Raw genomic sequence first — 14,847 nt, 5'->3', positions numbered from 1 at the left:
AGAAGAAAAACCTAGTTGTTTGGCAATGTAAAGACTTGTGAGAGCAGCAATGGATTTCGAAAGTTTCGATATACTTGATTCCACATCCGGTCTGATTATTTTGTTCGAACTTACATATAATTAATAATGAGATTGAATGTACACTTAACTCCACCTAGGTATGAAAATAAATCTGTTCGGATTCAAATTAGGGTATCTCGAATCCAATCCAATCTGAAGATCTGGTCGAATCTCACAAATGATGATTTGAATCCGAATCAACTAAGGATATTGGATATCCAAATTTGATTCGATCCGATTCAAATAACGAAAATTTTAATAAATTATTAAAAGAGAAAACATAAAAGTGTATATAAAGAAAATAAAAATACACTCCACAACATTTTAATGCTCGTTCAAGTGAAGGCAACAAAAGTTATATATATATATATATATATATATAGTGGCAAGGGTCATTGTGAATTTGTGATTAACTCCAGTCTCGAGGTATAGCAGTGTTGTGTTCATGATTTGGCCCATGTTGCTTCATCTCATTGTCATCCTATTCCGGCTGCTTCTGATGACGAACGCAGCAGCTGCAGCAGAGGCGTCCACATTAATGTCTCTGACAAAGCCCGGCTGTGTGCAGAAGTGTGGGAACCTCAGCATCCCTTACCCGTTTGGCATCGGCGATGATCCAAACTGTTTCTTGAACGAAGATTTTCAGTTGATCTGCAACACCACCGGTGATACTCAACTACTGCAGATGTCCCACAGTAGTACTCTGCCCGTTTTGAACATATGGCTGCAAGGCCAACTGACGACCTCCGTTTCTGGAGCTACCAAATGTTACATGTTTGGGGGCAAAGACCGGTGCGGCAGAGGTATGACATGGCTTGGGCTAGTTTTGCGAATGTGTATAGGGTATCTGATACCAGAAACAACGTGAATGACCTTAGAATCGTTGGCATCCGAAGTCAATTAGTGCTGGATTGGGCAATTCGAAACAACAATAAGACTTGCGAGGAAGCACGACGAACGAACAATTATGCCTGCGGGAGAAAGGAAGCAGGAATTACGCATGTGGGGATAATACCGACTGCTCTATCTCCAACAACAGCCCTGGATATATTTGCCAATGTATCGACGGTTTTCATGGGAATCCTTATCTTCCCCATGGATGCCAAGGTATGAGTTATCAGATCTTAATTTTTCCGGTTTGGATTCAAACTTCTCAATTTAGTTAACTAGGAAAATAAAGGTAGGCATCTTATATTACTGCATATACGATACCACCCATTGCTACGTTTCGGAGAAATGTGTGGCCGATCCAAACTATTCGTTGGAGGATGTGTCTAGAGTCTAGACCCGCCTTGCCTTCAGTCTTTCTGTTTTGGACTTTTGGGACTTTTTTGACTGCACTTTACCTTACAATTCTGATTTGCAGCCCCCTCCTACTCGTAGACCTCTCTATAAACCGCATTCTGCCGGTAAATTTGGCATCAATCCACAGAAAGGATTCATTCCAGCCCTAGTAAAATGTTGGTGACGCACACATATCCTCTAATACACCCCTCAAGTAAAATGCTTGGATTTGAAACTAGCTTACTCCGTAAAGTCTATAAATATGCTCGCTCCATTGATGGGTTTAGTACTCAAGATGTACATCCGCTATCTCATCACCAGGAGAGATCAACTGAAGTTGATGTAAGCGCGTGTGATCAAGATAAGGACAATAAAGTGGTAGTCAACTTGACATGCCAAGGTTGTACACGAAAGATAGGGTGATGTTATCACACTAAATGAGTGGTGGCATCAAGAATCAAACTCCAATCTCAATTCTGATTCTAATTCCGACTGCAAATCAAACGGACCCTTATATTCCAAAGCATTTGGTAGAGGCTCGCCACTGAACTTTGATAGGTGTGTGAAGATAGTCATGGAAGAGCTAAGTGGCATAGAATTTTCCATGTGCATTTATTTGAGTAAATTGAGGATATAACACCTCTGAGAGAGTAATAGATGGGAGGAATGTGAAAGTTGATCGTTCAATGATTATGTTGTGCCAAAAGTGAACTAGAGAGGTAGAATTTCAAAAATTTATAGAACCCAAATGTTGAAATTGCACAAGTGACAAAACTGGTTTTTCTTATTGGATCGATTGCGTTCTTAGACCATGAAAGATAAGATTTTTTGGATCAAAATTAAATATATTACCTTGATATCCAAAAGTAAAAATCAAAGTTGTGTAAACACCCAAGCTTGAATTTTCCCGGTAACATAGCAACAAGTTGAAGATGGTACAACTTTATCCTTACAATTTTGGATTTCTTCTCTAGAACTTACAATAGCAAAGGTCCAATCTTTGTTACATTTTTGGGTGGTCTTTTGACCCGAAACAGACCTAAAATAGTGCTAGAATAATGGATAATAGTTATGATCTAATGTGGTTAAAAACTCCAGCCAAAAGGTTTCACAATGGTGGGATAGAATTTAGGTAATAAGGAAAAACTTGCATAGTTTAATCCCTTTTAACTCTTCTCTAGACTGAGGGTTGAAAGAGCCCTCTTCTAATCTATTAATAACTCCTAACTCATTCAGGATAAGACTGCCACTACATCGGAATTCTTCTAACTAGCCAAACTACAAAACCTACTTTTACTACACTTATCTAGCACATAGTTTAACTAGGACTCTTATGAAAGACTCTTAATTATCTATTAGAACTTTGTTAATTTCAAAAATTTTTTATCCAATTAAGAGGTTATAGCTTGTATAGAGTGGAACTCACAACATAACAGGAGTACGAGTATGCTACAATTCTGTAAACACTTGACACTACATTAAGGGAAGGACTTTTTTCTTCTTTATCTTTATATCATGGTGTCCAACTTCTAACACCATTAGATTCTTCATTGAGGATTCAAATAATTCTACTGATGACAAATTTAAGACTCTAAGCAGGAAGTTGTATAAAGTGTTATTTGTGTTTTAACATAGTAGCAGATCCTATCACATTAATTATTTAGCAACATATAATTCTTGAATGTCTCAACATACCTAGTATTTGACCTCAAAAGGATTTAACTAGTTAGTATATCAAGGACATACAAATTTGATATCCATTTTGATATCAAAAATTGTTGTTTGGTATCATTTACGCCATGTAAGATGGTTTTTGAGAAATCATGTTTGAGTCTGTTTGGTACTGATTTATTTTTTGTTTTAGAGTTATTATTCAATGCCATGTTGGATGCCATGTCTTCCTCAAAAAATCGGATTTAGTAAAAAATCAGGAAATCACAAAAAATGTGATTCCTGAAAAGGGATGATTTCAATAATTGATTTTTGGCTGATTTCCTAGAAATAAACATAATCGGCCAACCAAACAAGAAAGAAATCACTAATTCTTCAAATTCTGTTATGGATCCTACATGGCGCCGATTTATGGGAAATCATCCTCGATGCCAAACATCACCTAGAAGTACCACTACTGCCGTCCTTCGTGTCATTCATTCGTATGCTCTAGAATTTGCGTTAAAAGATCTTGAGCCCTTGAGTTTGTTCTTGGGTATTGACTGGTCTTATTCTCTTGCAAAGTAACACATTCTTGATGTTGTCAAATGGGCTGATATGGATGGATCAAAACTCGTATCATCTCCTCTACCTCTCAAGTCATCACTTTCTCTAACTTTAGGTAAATTTGTCTTTGGGCCAACGACTTATAAGAGATTAGTAGGCGCTCATATGCTATGAACTGGGTATGCCAATTCATGCATGCATCCACTAATGAACACTTTGTTGTAGTTATGGCATTTATAGATTCACTTCCGGCCTTCACAAATGCAAATTAGCAAGGTAACCAGATGATGGGCAATTCATTGGTAATTATGCCATTTACCTTAGAATTTAGTCTCTTGGGCTCTTGTAAACAAAAGACCATAGCTAGGTCAAGTATAGAGGCCAAATTAAGATCTCTTGCTGATGGCACTGTTGAAATCATATGGTTATAATAATACTTAACAAGATTTGTGTTCTTCTCTCTTTTGGCCCAATAATTTACTGTGATAATGTAGGAGCCATTTACCTCTTTGCCGTTTGAGTGTATCACTCTTGCACAAAGCATATTGCTATTGATTTTAACTTTTTATAAAAGTAGGTAAATTCTAAGCAACTCCAAATTCATCATCTGTCTTTTGCTAACCAGCTCGCCAATCTATATATATACTAAAGTAGAAACATTCTACATCATGGCTTGAGCTTTCTCCCTTACCCCAACTGAGAAATCTCAGATTCTTTACATTTTAGCCTTCGTTGCTCCCTCATGAAACCACCTCATCACTCCCTTCACCCTCTCTTATTTTGACATCTCAACATGCCTGGCCCATCCCTCTTTCCTCTATGTTTATCCCTTTGGATATCCTTTTCTAAAACTATTCCTAAAATCACTCTCATTCCTAATTATCTCTAATTCTTGTTTATCCTATCCCCTACTTTTGATCTATATCTATCAAAAGAATATGTAATAAACTTAAAAATTGTATTAAAATTAGAAAATCATTATAATATATTTCATAATATTTGAATTAATAATAATTTTATATTTTACAAAATGAATAAAAAAATTATGTATTAATTTATGCATTATGAAATTCAATAAATAAGTAATATTTAAATAACTAAATAATGATATTATTTAAATAGATAAATAATATTGTAAATAACTAATTTTAAATATTATAAAAATAATAACTAAATCATATTTTAAATATTATTTAAAAATAAATAAAATGGATTAAATAAAGATATTATGTAATAACCTTAAAAATTTTATCAAAAACAAAAAAATAATTATAACAAATTTAATAATATTTGATAACAAGAATATAAAATATAAATAATTTAAAAAGTAACTAAGTAATAATATAAATAAATAAATTTTAAATGTTTTAAAATAAAAAAATTAATACTGGATCATATTTTAAAGGTTATTTTAAAACAAAAAATAGATTAATAATGAAATTATGTAATAACTTTCAAAATTTATTAAACACAAAAATTTAATTATAATACATTTAATAATATTCGATAATAATAATATAAAATATAAATAATTGAAAATTTTTAAGTATTTTTGAAATAGTGAAAGTAGATTAATTAAATAATCTAGAGGGTAAGTAAGCCCTCCAGGCGACTTTATTAGCCCTACCTCTCAGTTGTCCGCTAGCAAGGAATTGTTAGATCGCGCATCAACATATAAGTTAAATTGGAGAAGCAACACAAGAGTTTATTCAAATGCTGCTGCAGCTTCATTCTTCAACATAGAGGAAGGTGAAGGGCATTTACACAAGTTCGAAAATTGAGAAAAAAGAAAAAAAGAAGTAAAATGGTTTAGGAGCAGTAAATGAAAGAAACAGAAAGAGGGTAGCACTTCCTTTAATGAAAGAATTAAATTTTATTAAACTTACTTTTAGATAACAAAAGCAGGGTGCATTTACTCTACAACTAAAACTGAGGAACAGTATGGGAGAAAGAAGTTAGATACAGTAGTAACTCTCCAACTGAAATTGAGAAACCGTGCAGGAGAAAGAGGCTAGAATGGGTTGCCCCAAGTGGGAAGTACAAAAAAAAAGAAAAGGAGAAAGTGTAAAATAGAAAAACAAAGAGAAAACTTAGGACTGAGCCAACCAAGTTTACCTGTTCCACCCCAAATTTGTCATCCAAAACGAAGAGAAAACTAAGAGAGAGAAAGAGAAAGAGAGAGAACTGAAAATTTTTGGAAGATTTTGAGAGGGACGATTTTCGGAAGGAAAATACAAAAAAAAAATAGAAAGCTGGGATCGAGAAGTTCTTTGGGTGCTTTCTTAGTATAGTGTGGTGGTTAATTTCCTATTATATCATGATTAGAATGGTGAATGGTTTTGTCTCTAGTTATGAAAGGTGGAAAACAGATAGAGGGCATGCTGAGTTTTCAACTTTTGAGACATGAAAAAGGAATGAAGGGTGGGTTAAGCCCATATGATGTGGCCATCTTTATTTTAATCTATACTCTACATAATAAATTATAGATATTTAATTTGCTCAACATGAATTAAAAGAGGAAAAATTTGTTTAATTTGTTGTTTTCTGTCCTATCACCTTGTGATACTACATCGAGCTGACGATGATGACGACAGCATTTTTGACGTGGTCGTCAGATACAAGGTCTGGTTGCCAAAATAAATGTGGGAATATTGATATCCCATACCCATTTGGCCTAGTGGGAGATGATCCAACCTGTTACAAAGATGATGAATTTAAGTTGTTCTGCAACACTGCCGTTGATCCTCCCCAATTGACGATTTATAGCGGCAGTGACGATTACTGGATTGACCATTCCATTCTGAATATATCACTTGAAGGTGAACTGATGACCTCCATTTGGGGAGCTGTCATATGTAACATGGAGGCAACAAAAGGCCTGCGGAGCGGCATTAGTGTTAAATATAAATTTCCAAACACATACAGGCTCTCCAACACTGGCAACAGATTAATCACTGTTGGTTGCAACATGTATGGAGCTTTGTTTGGCGATGTAGGCTGTCGGTCCTTATGCCAGAAAGATGCAAAAATTATAAATTCATCCTGCGGTGGCTCTGGTGGTTGCTGCCAAACAACGATACCAAAGGATCTTAATGAGTTTCTACCTTCCATAGGATTCTTTTCTGGCTTCGCACAAAACTGGAATATCAGCAGATGTGGGTTCACCATCTTGTCCGATAAGGACTTGTTTGCATCACAAGTGTCAGGTCTTTGGGATGTAAGAAACGACGTGGAATACCTTTTGAACATTGGGATCAGGTCTTCGATGATATTGGACTGGGCAATTCGCAATGCTGGTTATGCCTGCGGGAGCAATGCTGGTTATGCCTGCGGGAGCAATGCTCATTGTATCGACTCCACCAATGGCCCTGGATATCTATGTCATTGTCTCCAAGGTTACCAAGGGAACCCTTACCTCTCCAATGGATGCCAAGGTATGCAATCTCAATTGTTCTCTGTTTTTATTTATAGCCACCCAAACTCTCAATCTTGTTTAATTAATTAATTTGATTAGAAGGCTCTATTTTTGGATTCACAGCGCTTGACAGGTCAAATACAAAAAAGACATGTGAGAAAGGAAGCAGAGATTATGCATGCGGAAACAACACCGACTGTTCTATCTCCAACAACAATCCAGGTTATATATGCCACTGTATGCAAGGCTACGACGGGAATCCTTATCTCCCTGATGGATGTCAAGGTAATACATTCTTTCTGCTCTTTTTCATCATCAAATTGCACAGTTTAATCTATGCAATTGTTCTCACATATATAGAGAGGATCGTTAAGACAATATGTTTAACACCTACTCTTTCAAACCGCACTATATTAAGGCATATATGCATAGACAGTATATTCAGTAAGCAACATGCATCTGTTGTAGTAGAAGCTAGGCTCCGGTACATTGATTGGGTACCAGACCGTGAAACAGTGCTCTGTTTAGGAATGTATTTTATTTTGTACACATTAAATTTGAGTCGAAATAAAATTTTCACAATTTTTTTCAACTTGCAGTCTATTATTCATGTTAATTTTCTGTTATTATTTTTTTATTTTTTTCTAAATTTTCTTAATTTAGGAAAATTGGAAAAGAAAAAAATAGGCCCAAATTGGGCCCAACCTACGATGCCTCGGTTCCTTAGGAGGGGCACCGTGCTGCCCAAGCACAACCCACAAAGGCCTGAGGCCTGGCATAGCACAACATAGATGGCGTCTAGGCCGCCTTCAATCTGTGTCATGCTGTCACGGCATGACCCACATTACAAGTCTAATCCCATCCACTCTATACTTCTTTTGGGCTCGACAATCTACCTGATTGAGTTGAGCATATGCCTTTCGAGCTAAAGAGCTCTCTGCCCCTGTTGTCACCCCCGTAGAGATAATGGTGATGAATCTAACAAGAGGGGGGTCTTGATCACCTGGAGCTTCAGCATTGCTGGGGGATGGCTTTGTCGTGGTCTAAGAAGTCGGCAACGTATCTTCCGGTCTCTATCCTCGTCATATGGTGTCCTCAATTTAATTGAAGAGCTCCCTGTAGTCCTTGGTGTCATGGGTATGGTCGCAGTGGAATCAATAGTATTTGTCCTAACATCTTTGTTTTACAATCTCATCTGCTCTGGCCAGTAGATGTAATCTCTATACTTCACCTGCTATCGGCTCGTGGAGTGTCAAGTAGCATGTACTTTCTGAAGTTTCATAGATTGGACCTCCAACTATGATAATGCTACCTGTCCAATCTCTTACTATCACAAACAAACTGACGATCATCTCCATCATTGCATTTTGGAATCATGCCACTATTCCTCAACTTCTCTCCTACTGGCCTGCACATACTCCATTAATGTACTTGTCTAAACATAAGATAAGCTCAGACATGTCGTTCATGCATGAGGGCAGCCACCTTGACCAATGGGTCTAAGTCCTACATCTGTATAAACCCGATGTTGAATCTTGATAATAATTCTTAGAGGGACTCGTAGCAACCCTCTAGTGTCATTGGTTGCTAATGTACAAGGTGAGCATATCTTTGAATTGGCTCTAGGAGCTTAGAAAATGAAGTAGTACTAGAGCAGAGTACCATTCATAGGTAGCTTCCTTAGGACTCACGAGGCTTAACATCCTCACCCACGATAAGATATTAAATTTGTGCATTTTCCATTAATTCAAACTTTTGGTATATTGGTAAGCACTTGATCCTTAAGTCATACTTGGTATTAGAGCATAGGTTGCAGGTTCAAGTCCCCTAGGTAATGCTAGGGGAGAATTGTTAGTTAGGCTACAACTGTCTTCATCCCTTAGGCTGCATTTGTTTTAGGTATAAATTCAGTTTTACACGTATGGGAAATGGGAATCGATTTAGTTATCAATGGAAATTGGGACTGGTAGATTTTGAAAATTTACACAGACCATATTTGGTTGTTAAAGTGTAAATTTGGTGAGATGGTGCAGAGGAGGAAAAGATGATCTACAGAGGAGGAGATAAGCAGGAGAAGAAGAAGAAGAAAAAGGAGGACGAGAACAGAGAAAGAGAGAACAAAAGAGAGACAGATGGTGAGAGAAAGGTCGGAGGTGGGTTCAGATCTGCCATTGCCAACAGCGGTGACAGAACAGAGAGAAAAATGGGGGGAAGAAGAAGAAGAAGAGAGAGAGAGTGAGAGAGAGAAAAATCACCACTGCCGCTACCGCCTTTGGTTCAGATCTGCTCTGGGTTCAAACCGGAAATGCCTATCAACAAACTCGTCGACTGATAATGTCTTTGAAGATTGAAATATAAGGGTATGATCTTTGGTAGCAATGTGGATGGCCGTTGTCCCCAAGTCAACTCCTTGTTAATGCAAATGCTAGTCTCCCTCTCCACACTTGACAAATGACTAATCTGAGAGCAAAAACTGTCTCTCATCTCCTACAGAATGGTTGTCTTCTGGGAAATGGATTAATAGAATAAAAGAATGGAAATGAAGGCATAGATTAAGATAGAAGAAAGAAATCTCACTCGGGCATGGTGGGTGTCGAACCCAGAAGCATCAAGGGTGTCGTGGAGGATGAACTGGTTGTCTTGGGTGAGGTTCTAGCTCTGGCATTGACAAATGAGGCGAGGTGGAGACGATGACAGAAATGGAAGGTGCTTTGGGAAGTTGGAGCGAGAGGAAAAGGTGAAGAGGTGAGAAGGGAGGAAGTTGTTGTAGTCCATGGAGTCAGAGTACTCATGGCCCCCATGTTTCAAGGACGGAGGTGGGTTCTGGATTGTGAGAAAATTTCAGTCTGTCAGAGAGAAAGAAGAATCATGAGAGAAAAAGGAGGAGGAGAAGTAAGGGTGGCCATGAGCCAAGCTCTTCACGAGCTACTTGAGTTCGGCTCGACTCGGTTTCAATTAAGCTTCGAGCTAAGCCCGAGCCTAATAGAGCTTGACTCATGAGGCTCGCGAGCTGACTCAAATATATAATAAATTTATAGAAAATAATATATATAATAAAAATATTATAATTATTAATTTTTTAAATATTAAATAAAAATATTTATATATTATTTTTATAAAAAATTTTTTCTCAAAATGAAGATCGAGATCGAGCCTTGTAAAATAGTCTCGAGCTGAGCTCGAGCCTCATACTATTCAGCTCAACTCGACTCAAATCCACCCCTAAGGAGAAGAGAGAAAGAGAGAGAATGAAAGAGAGACAAATAGTGAGAGAAAGGTCAAAGGCGGATTCAGATCTGTCACAGCAACTGGTAGCAATGGTGATGATGGAACAAAGAAAGAAAGAAGGGGGGAAGAAGAAGAAGAAGAGAGAAGGAGAAGAGAGTGGCAAAGAGGAAGAAAGAGACATTAGTTTTACATCAATAAATTCAATGTATATATTACATCGATTATAGGTGTAAAGAAAATTCAAAATGAACTTTTACACCAATTTATGGTGTAAAATTAACTCTTTCCAAATGAATGTAAAACCGACCAATGGTGTAAAGTTTACCCTAGTTCAAATTTCCACCCAAACAAACGTGGCCTTAAGGCTCGCAGGGCTTAACATCCTTACCCACTATAAGGTACTAAAGTTTTTTTTACACCATCAATCATCGCTTGATCCTTTAAGTCATACCTAATTGTTAACCTTATGTGTTTTGATGATAACAACCTCATTGATAGTATCAGTGGATTTAGAATTTAAGTATGTTGATAATTCAAGTGATTCCATAAATAAGCTAGAACCCAACCAAGAAATGCAAATCTACTCTCATGGACAAGAAGAAGTGAAGAAATCAAATTTTAGGAGTTTATGAAGTTTGTTTTTACATTTATTAGGACTCAATGTAATAATATGACATGATGCACTACATGGGTTAGGTACAGAACTATTTTGGTTTACTACAAGAATAGAGAGTGATGGTTAATTTATATAAAGTTCATAGGCTTTCATTAATAAACTCTATTTTAGACAAAAATGTGAAAAATCTATGTTTGGAAGCCTAAGGATTTGATTATCAAACTTTAGGAGTTGATTGGTTATTGTTCTATGTTTGAGGCACTAGATTGGTTATTGTTCTATGTTTGAGGCACCCTTAGTAGTTGACTAATTGTGATGATTGATATTAGTGTCACCTAGTAGTTGACTACTTAGAAGGTAGTAGTCGATTGCCCAAGGTTGTCAAGTCTGGGGTCACACTAGCACTAACCAATGGTCAACTATGTGTGACAACCAAGATGACCTTGCAAATAGTAGTCGACTATAAAAAGGTAGCAGTTGACTACTAGAGAAAAGAGATTCCTTCTCACACATAGTAGTAAAACTATCATGGCCTAGTCAGTCGCCTACCTCACAATGAGAATGAGATTTTTTTGACCATTTGAAACACCAACGATTATCTCCTCTTTGGATAAACCATTAATTTTATTGAAAAATTCATTTTTGAATGTTTCCTAAAGGAGGAGAAAGATCATCCTCCAATGGCTCAATAATGGTTACAAGTGCTTTTGCATTGATTCAAAGTTATTTAGGTAGTGTTTCAAATGAAGAACAAAAATAGGAGAAAGTTTTGGAAGTTTTTTGAGAAAGAAAGTCCAAAGAAAACAAAGCAAATAGAAAGAGAAAAGTGTGAAGAGACTTTGTGCTAAGAAGAGTTTCATTCTTGAGAGAAGAACTATTTGTGGTTGATTATTTCTCACCAAGCATCTTCTCTCTTTTCTAGTTTCAGTACCAGTGCATTCTCTTGCATTTGTAATAGTTTAATTATATATTTCATATCAGCCTTCTAGAGGAATTTTATTCAGTAAAATTATTGTTTATTATTATATTTGTTGTGATTGCACATATGAAGCCATTCAGTTATTGTAAATAATTTGTTCGCATTTAAGAAGTCCAATAAAATAGTGGAGTTGAAACTCTCATAAGGTGTGCCTGAGGAGTGGATATGTAGGTTAAGAACAAATGAATCTCTACAAATCTATATATATATATATATATATATATATATATATTATCTTGGGATCAATGCATATATTATTAGTTCATTTGCTCTCTGTTACATTGTTTTTGCATTCTCGATAGATAAGGAAAAATAGGCAATATCCTTTTAGAACCCAATTCAACCCACTCTTAGATTGGGCCACACTTGGGTAACAATGAAGGCCATGCACATAATGGCATCGATGGCACTATGGAGCATCACTAGAGCCTTGAATCATTCTAGGTGGTTAACAAGGTCTATGGTGCCATCATATTTCTTGAAATGGGGCACTTTAAACTTGGTCGGGGAAAGATCCTCCAGGATCTCCTTTGTAAATACTGGTTCCTTAATCACATGGACTTTTGTAGAAGTAGCTTGGTGGCTCTAGTTATTCCCCATTTGGTGCATCTTTTTGCGCGGTCTTCCAATTGTTTACAAGTCAGGTAGACCAATTTTCAGTCTATTCCCATTTGGTTTACAGAAGATCTAACCGTCAAAGGCCAAAGAGCCGAAAAGATTCGAGAAGCCCATTTTGGTCTAATTCTAGGAAGCTCCAAATGAAGCTTTTCATGTCTTTCACATTTTATTCTCGTGTGGAAAGACATGGAAAGACACACAAAAAGACGTGTATTTTCCAAACTAGTTTTGGGCTCCTCAGATCATCATGCAAAAGCTCAATATGTTCTTTCATTGTCAGAGCTACCAGAAGATCTTCCCAAAAAGACTTGCCAAATGACCCCTTATACTCTTTCTAACCTGATGGCTTTTCTCAATTGCATCAAGCCTTTGGCATATGTCCTGGAGTTATTAAGCCAATGTTGTGTTTTTCGTGGCTTAGTTTTAGGGATGGGTTGTCCCTTTATCCTTAATTAAGCTCGATGTAGAATGAGGACAGTGGGGTTGGACTTGTGGCCCCAAGCATTCCTTGGCTGCAACAGCGAAGAAGTTATCAGCCTTACAAGTAGGTGTGGGGCAAGGCCATGGGGGCCAATCTAGTCTAGGGGTGGATAAACAACTAAGGGAAGCACAATACGGAAAGCAGGTCCTTTGCAAGGACAAAGTTGTGTATGCCGAAACAAGCGAAGGCAGAGGCTGAGGCAAGGACATTGATAGGGTTAGGTAACTGATCAAGATTGGGGCAAGTAGGCAGCTATAGCAGCAATGCAGGCCACATATCTAAAGGGCAGGGAACCTGAAAAGATTATTGCTAAAACCATGGCCACTTTTACTTTGGTAACTCCATGGGTGGAGTATGCAGTTAAGTGGAAGGGGTTTCCTACATCATAAGCATCAGATGTATGAGTAGACGAGTTGATTGCAACCGACGACGAGGACTTGATCAAACAATGGGATGCACTAGCGAACTGAGTGCAATGAGGGCATTACACAATCAGGTGGGGGAGAAAGTCACGGAGTGACACAATATGGTGCTTGGCTAGAGGTTTTGTAGATGGTTCTTGAGGTTTCTAACCGATTCTGCATGTTTCTGGAGTATTCCAAAGCGTTCTAAGGTGTCCTGGAGTATTCTCCATGTACCTAGAAGGGGCTAGGTGCTGGGGGAACTCTCTAGAACCTTGTAGAACAATTCGGGTATGTGTGGAACAACCTAGAGGGGTTGAGAGCAATCAAGACTTCCTCTAGAGTATTCTTAGATCTTATGGAGAAGGCATCCCTCTGAAAGAGTGTAGAAAGTAGAATGGTCTAGATGTGCTTCTACATGATTCCAATTGTACATAGTTCTAGAGGATTCCTGGAAGGGGTAGTGTATAAATAGGGGATCTCTCCTTCATTTGCAATAGGCTTCCAAGTTGTAAGAGCATTCATTGAGTTGTAAGCTTTCTTCTAGTGCAATACAATTTCTTCTTACAATACTTGATGTGCTCTTGTGTGCCTTGGTGTGTGTCCTTAGCACTTAAGCAGCCTGGCAAGAAGGGTCTCAGGCGTGCAATTTTGTTGGCTTGTTTGGAGGGCCAAGTGAGTGCCACACGACTTCAGCCAATGGGAGCAGTTAGGTCATGAAAAGAGATTATCTTAATGCGATGTCTATGTTCAATGGGCTGTGGAATCGATGATAATGATGTTCCATGCTAGTAATAAAATACATGGGATCTGCACCTTTCATAATGGGGCTTATGAATTTATTACTAACATGAAACATTATTGCTGGTTCTACAACCTGCTAAATAGACATCACATTTAGCTAATCCAAATTTAAGCATATAAGGGCACATTTCCCAAGGTAAAGATATCTACACACTCCCAACTCTTAAATTCTACATTTCTCTCATGTTCATAAGCTCTTCAGCTTGTATAATTATGACAGCTCGGCTTAGCTAACCACCCTACTCTCTTATTGACATGAGCACTAGAGTGGGTTGCCTCAATTGAGCAACCAGACTATGCAAGAAAAAATGGCTCAAATGATTGACCCATCGGTTGTTGGCCAGAATCAGCATGGTTGACCTCCTTCAACTTGTCGAAGAGAGAACCCCCACCAAAGTCAACCTCGAAATGCCCAACAGTTGCGTCACTCCAATTCTTAAATTTGAAGAAGTCCATACCTAATATCTTCTAGTAGTCATCTATTGGCACCACGGTCACATCTATGGCACCCTGCCAGCTCCCTAGCTAGATGCTTACCCCCTGAACAATGCCCTCGATCTCATGTTCTTGGGAATTAATTTCCTTGATCGTGTCCATGCTCTTTCTAACCTCTAAGCCTATGCGCTTTGCCTCCCCAATTGAGACAAAGTTGTGAGTCACCCCTGTGTCGATCATGGCCTGGGTCTTTTCACCATTGATCAATGCCTCAACATACATCAGCCTTGACCTAATCATGGTCTTGGC

General features: G+C 37.7%; 1 protein-coding gene across 6 annotated transcripts in view; it reads left to right on the top strand.

Moving 5' to 3' along the window:
- Positions 1-368: 368 nt before the first annotated feature.
- The window catches only part of LOC148791522 (wall-associated receptor kinase 5-like), a 33,653-nt gene continuing 19,174 nt past the window's right edge, over positions 369-14,847 (top strand). For 2 of the 6 annotated variants that reach the window (XM_088888103.1, XM_088888102.1), the window contains exons 1-2: positions 370-6,995; positions 7,100-7,261. In XM_088888103.1, coding sequence (XP_088744229.1) covers positions 6,143-6,995; positions 7,100-7,261 — 1,015 coding nt within the window. In that variant the 5' untranslated portion in view covers positions 370-6,142. Of the gene's footprint in view, positions 6,996-7,099; positions 7,262-14,847 lie in introns of all 6 variants that reach the window. The other 4 variants (XM_088888106.1, XM_088888105.1, XM_088888104.1 and 1 more) reach the window with 4 other exon arrangements.

The sequence above is a fragment of the Nelumbo nucifera genome, chromosome 5, assembly GCF_055504915.1.
Source record: "Nelumbo nucifera cultivar China Antique chromosome 5, China Antique-T2T, whole genome shotgun sequence".
Classification (NCBI taxonomy): Eukaryota; Viridiplantae; Streptophyta; class Magnoliopsida; order Proteales; family Nelumbonaceae; genus Nelumbo; species Nelumbo nucifera.
This window is presented reverse-complemented; position numbering and strand designations above follow the sequence as displayed.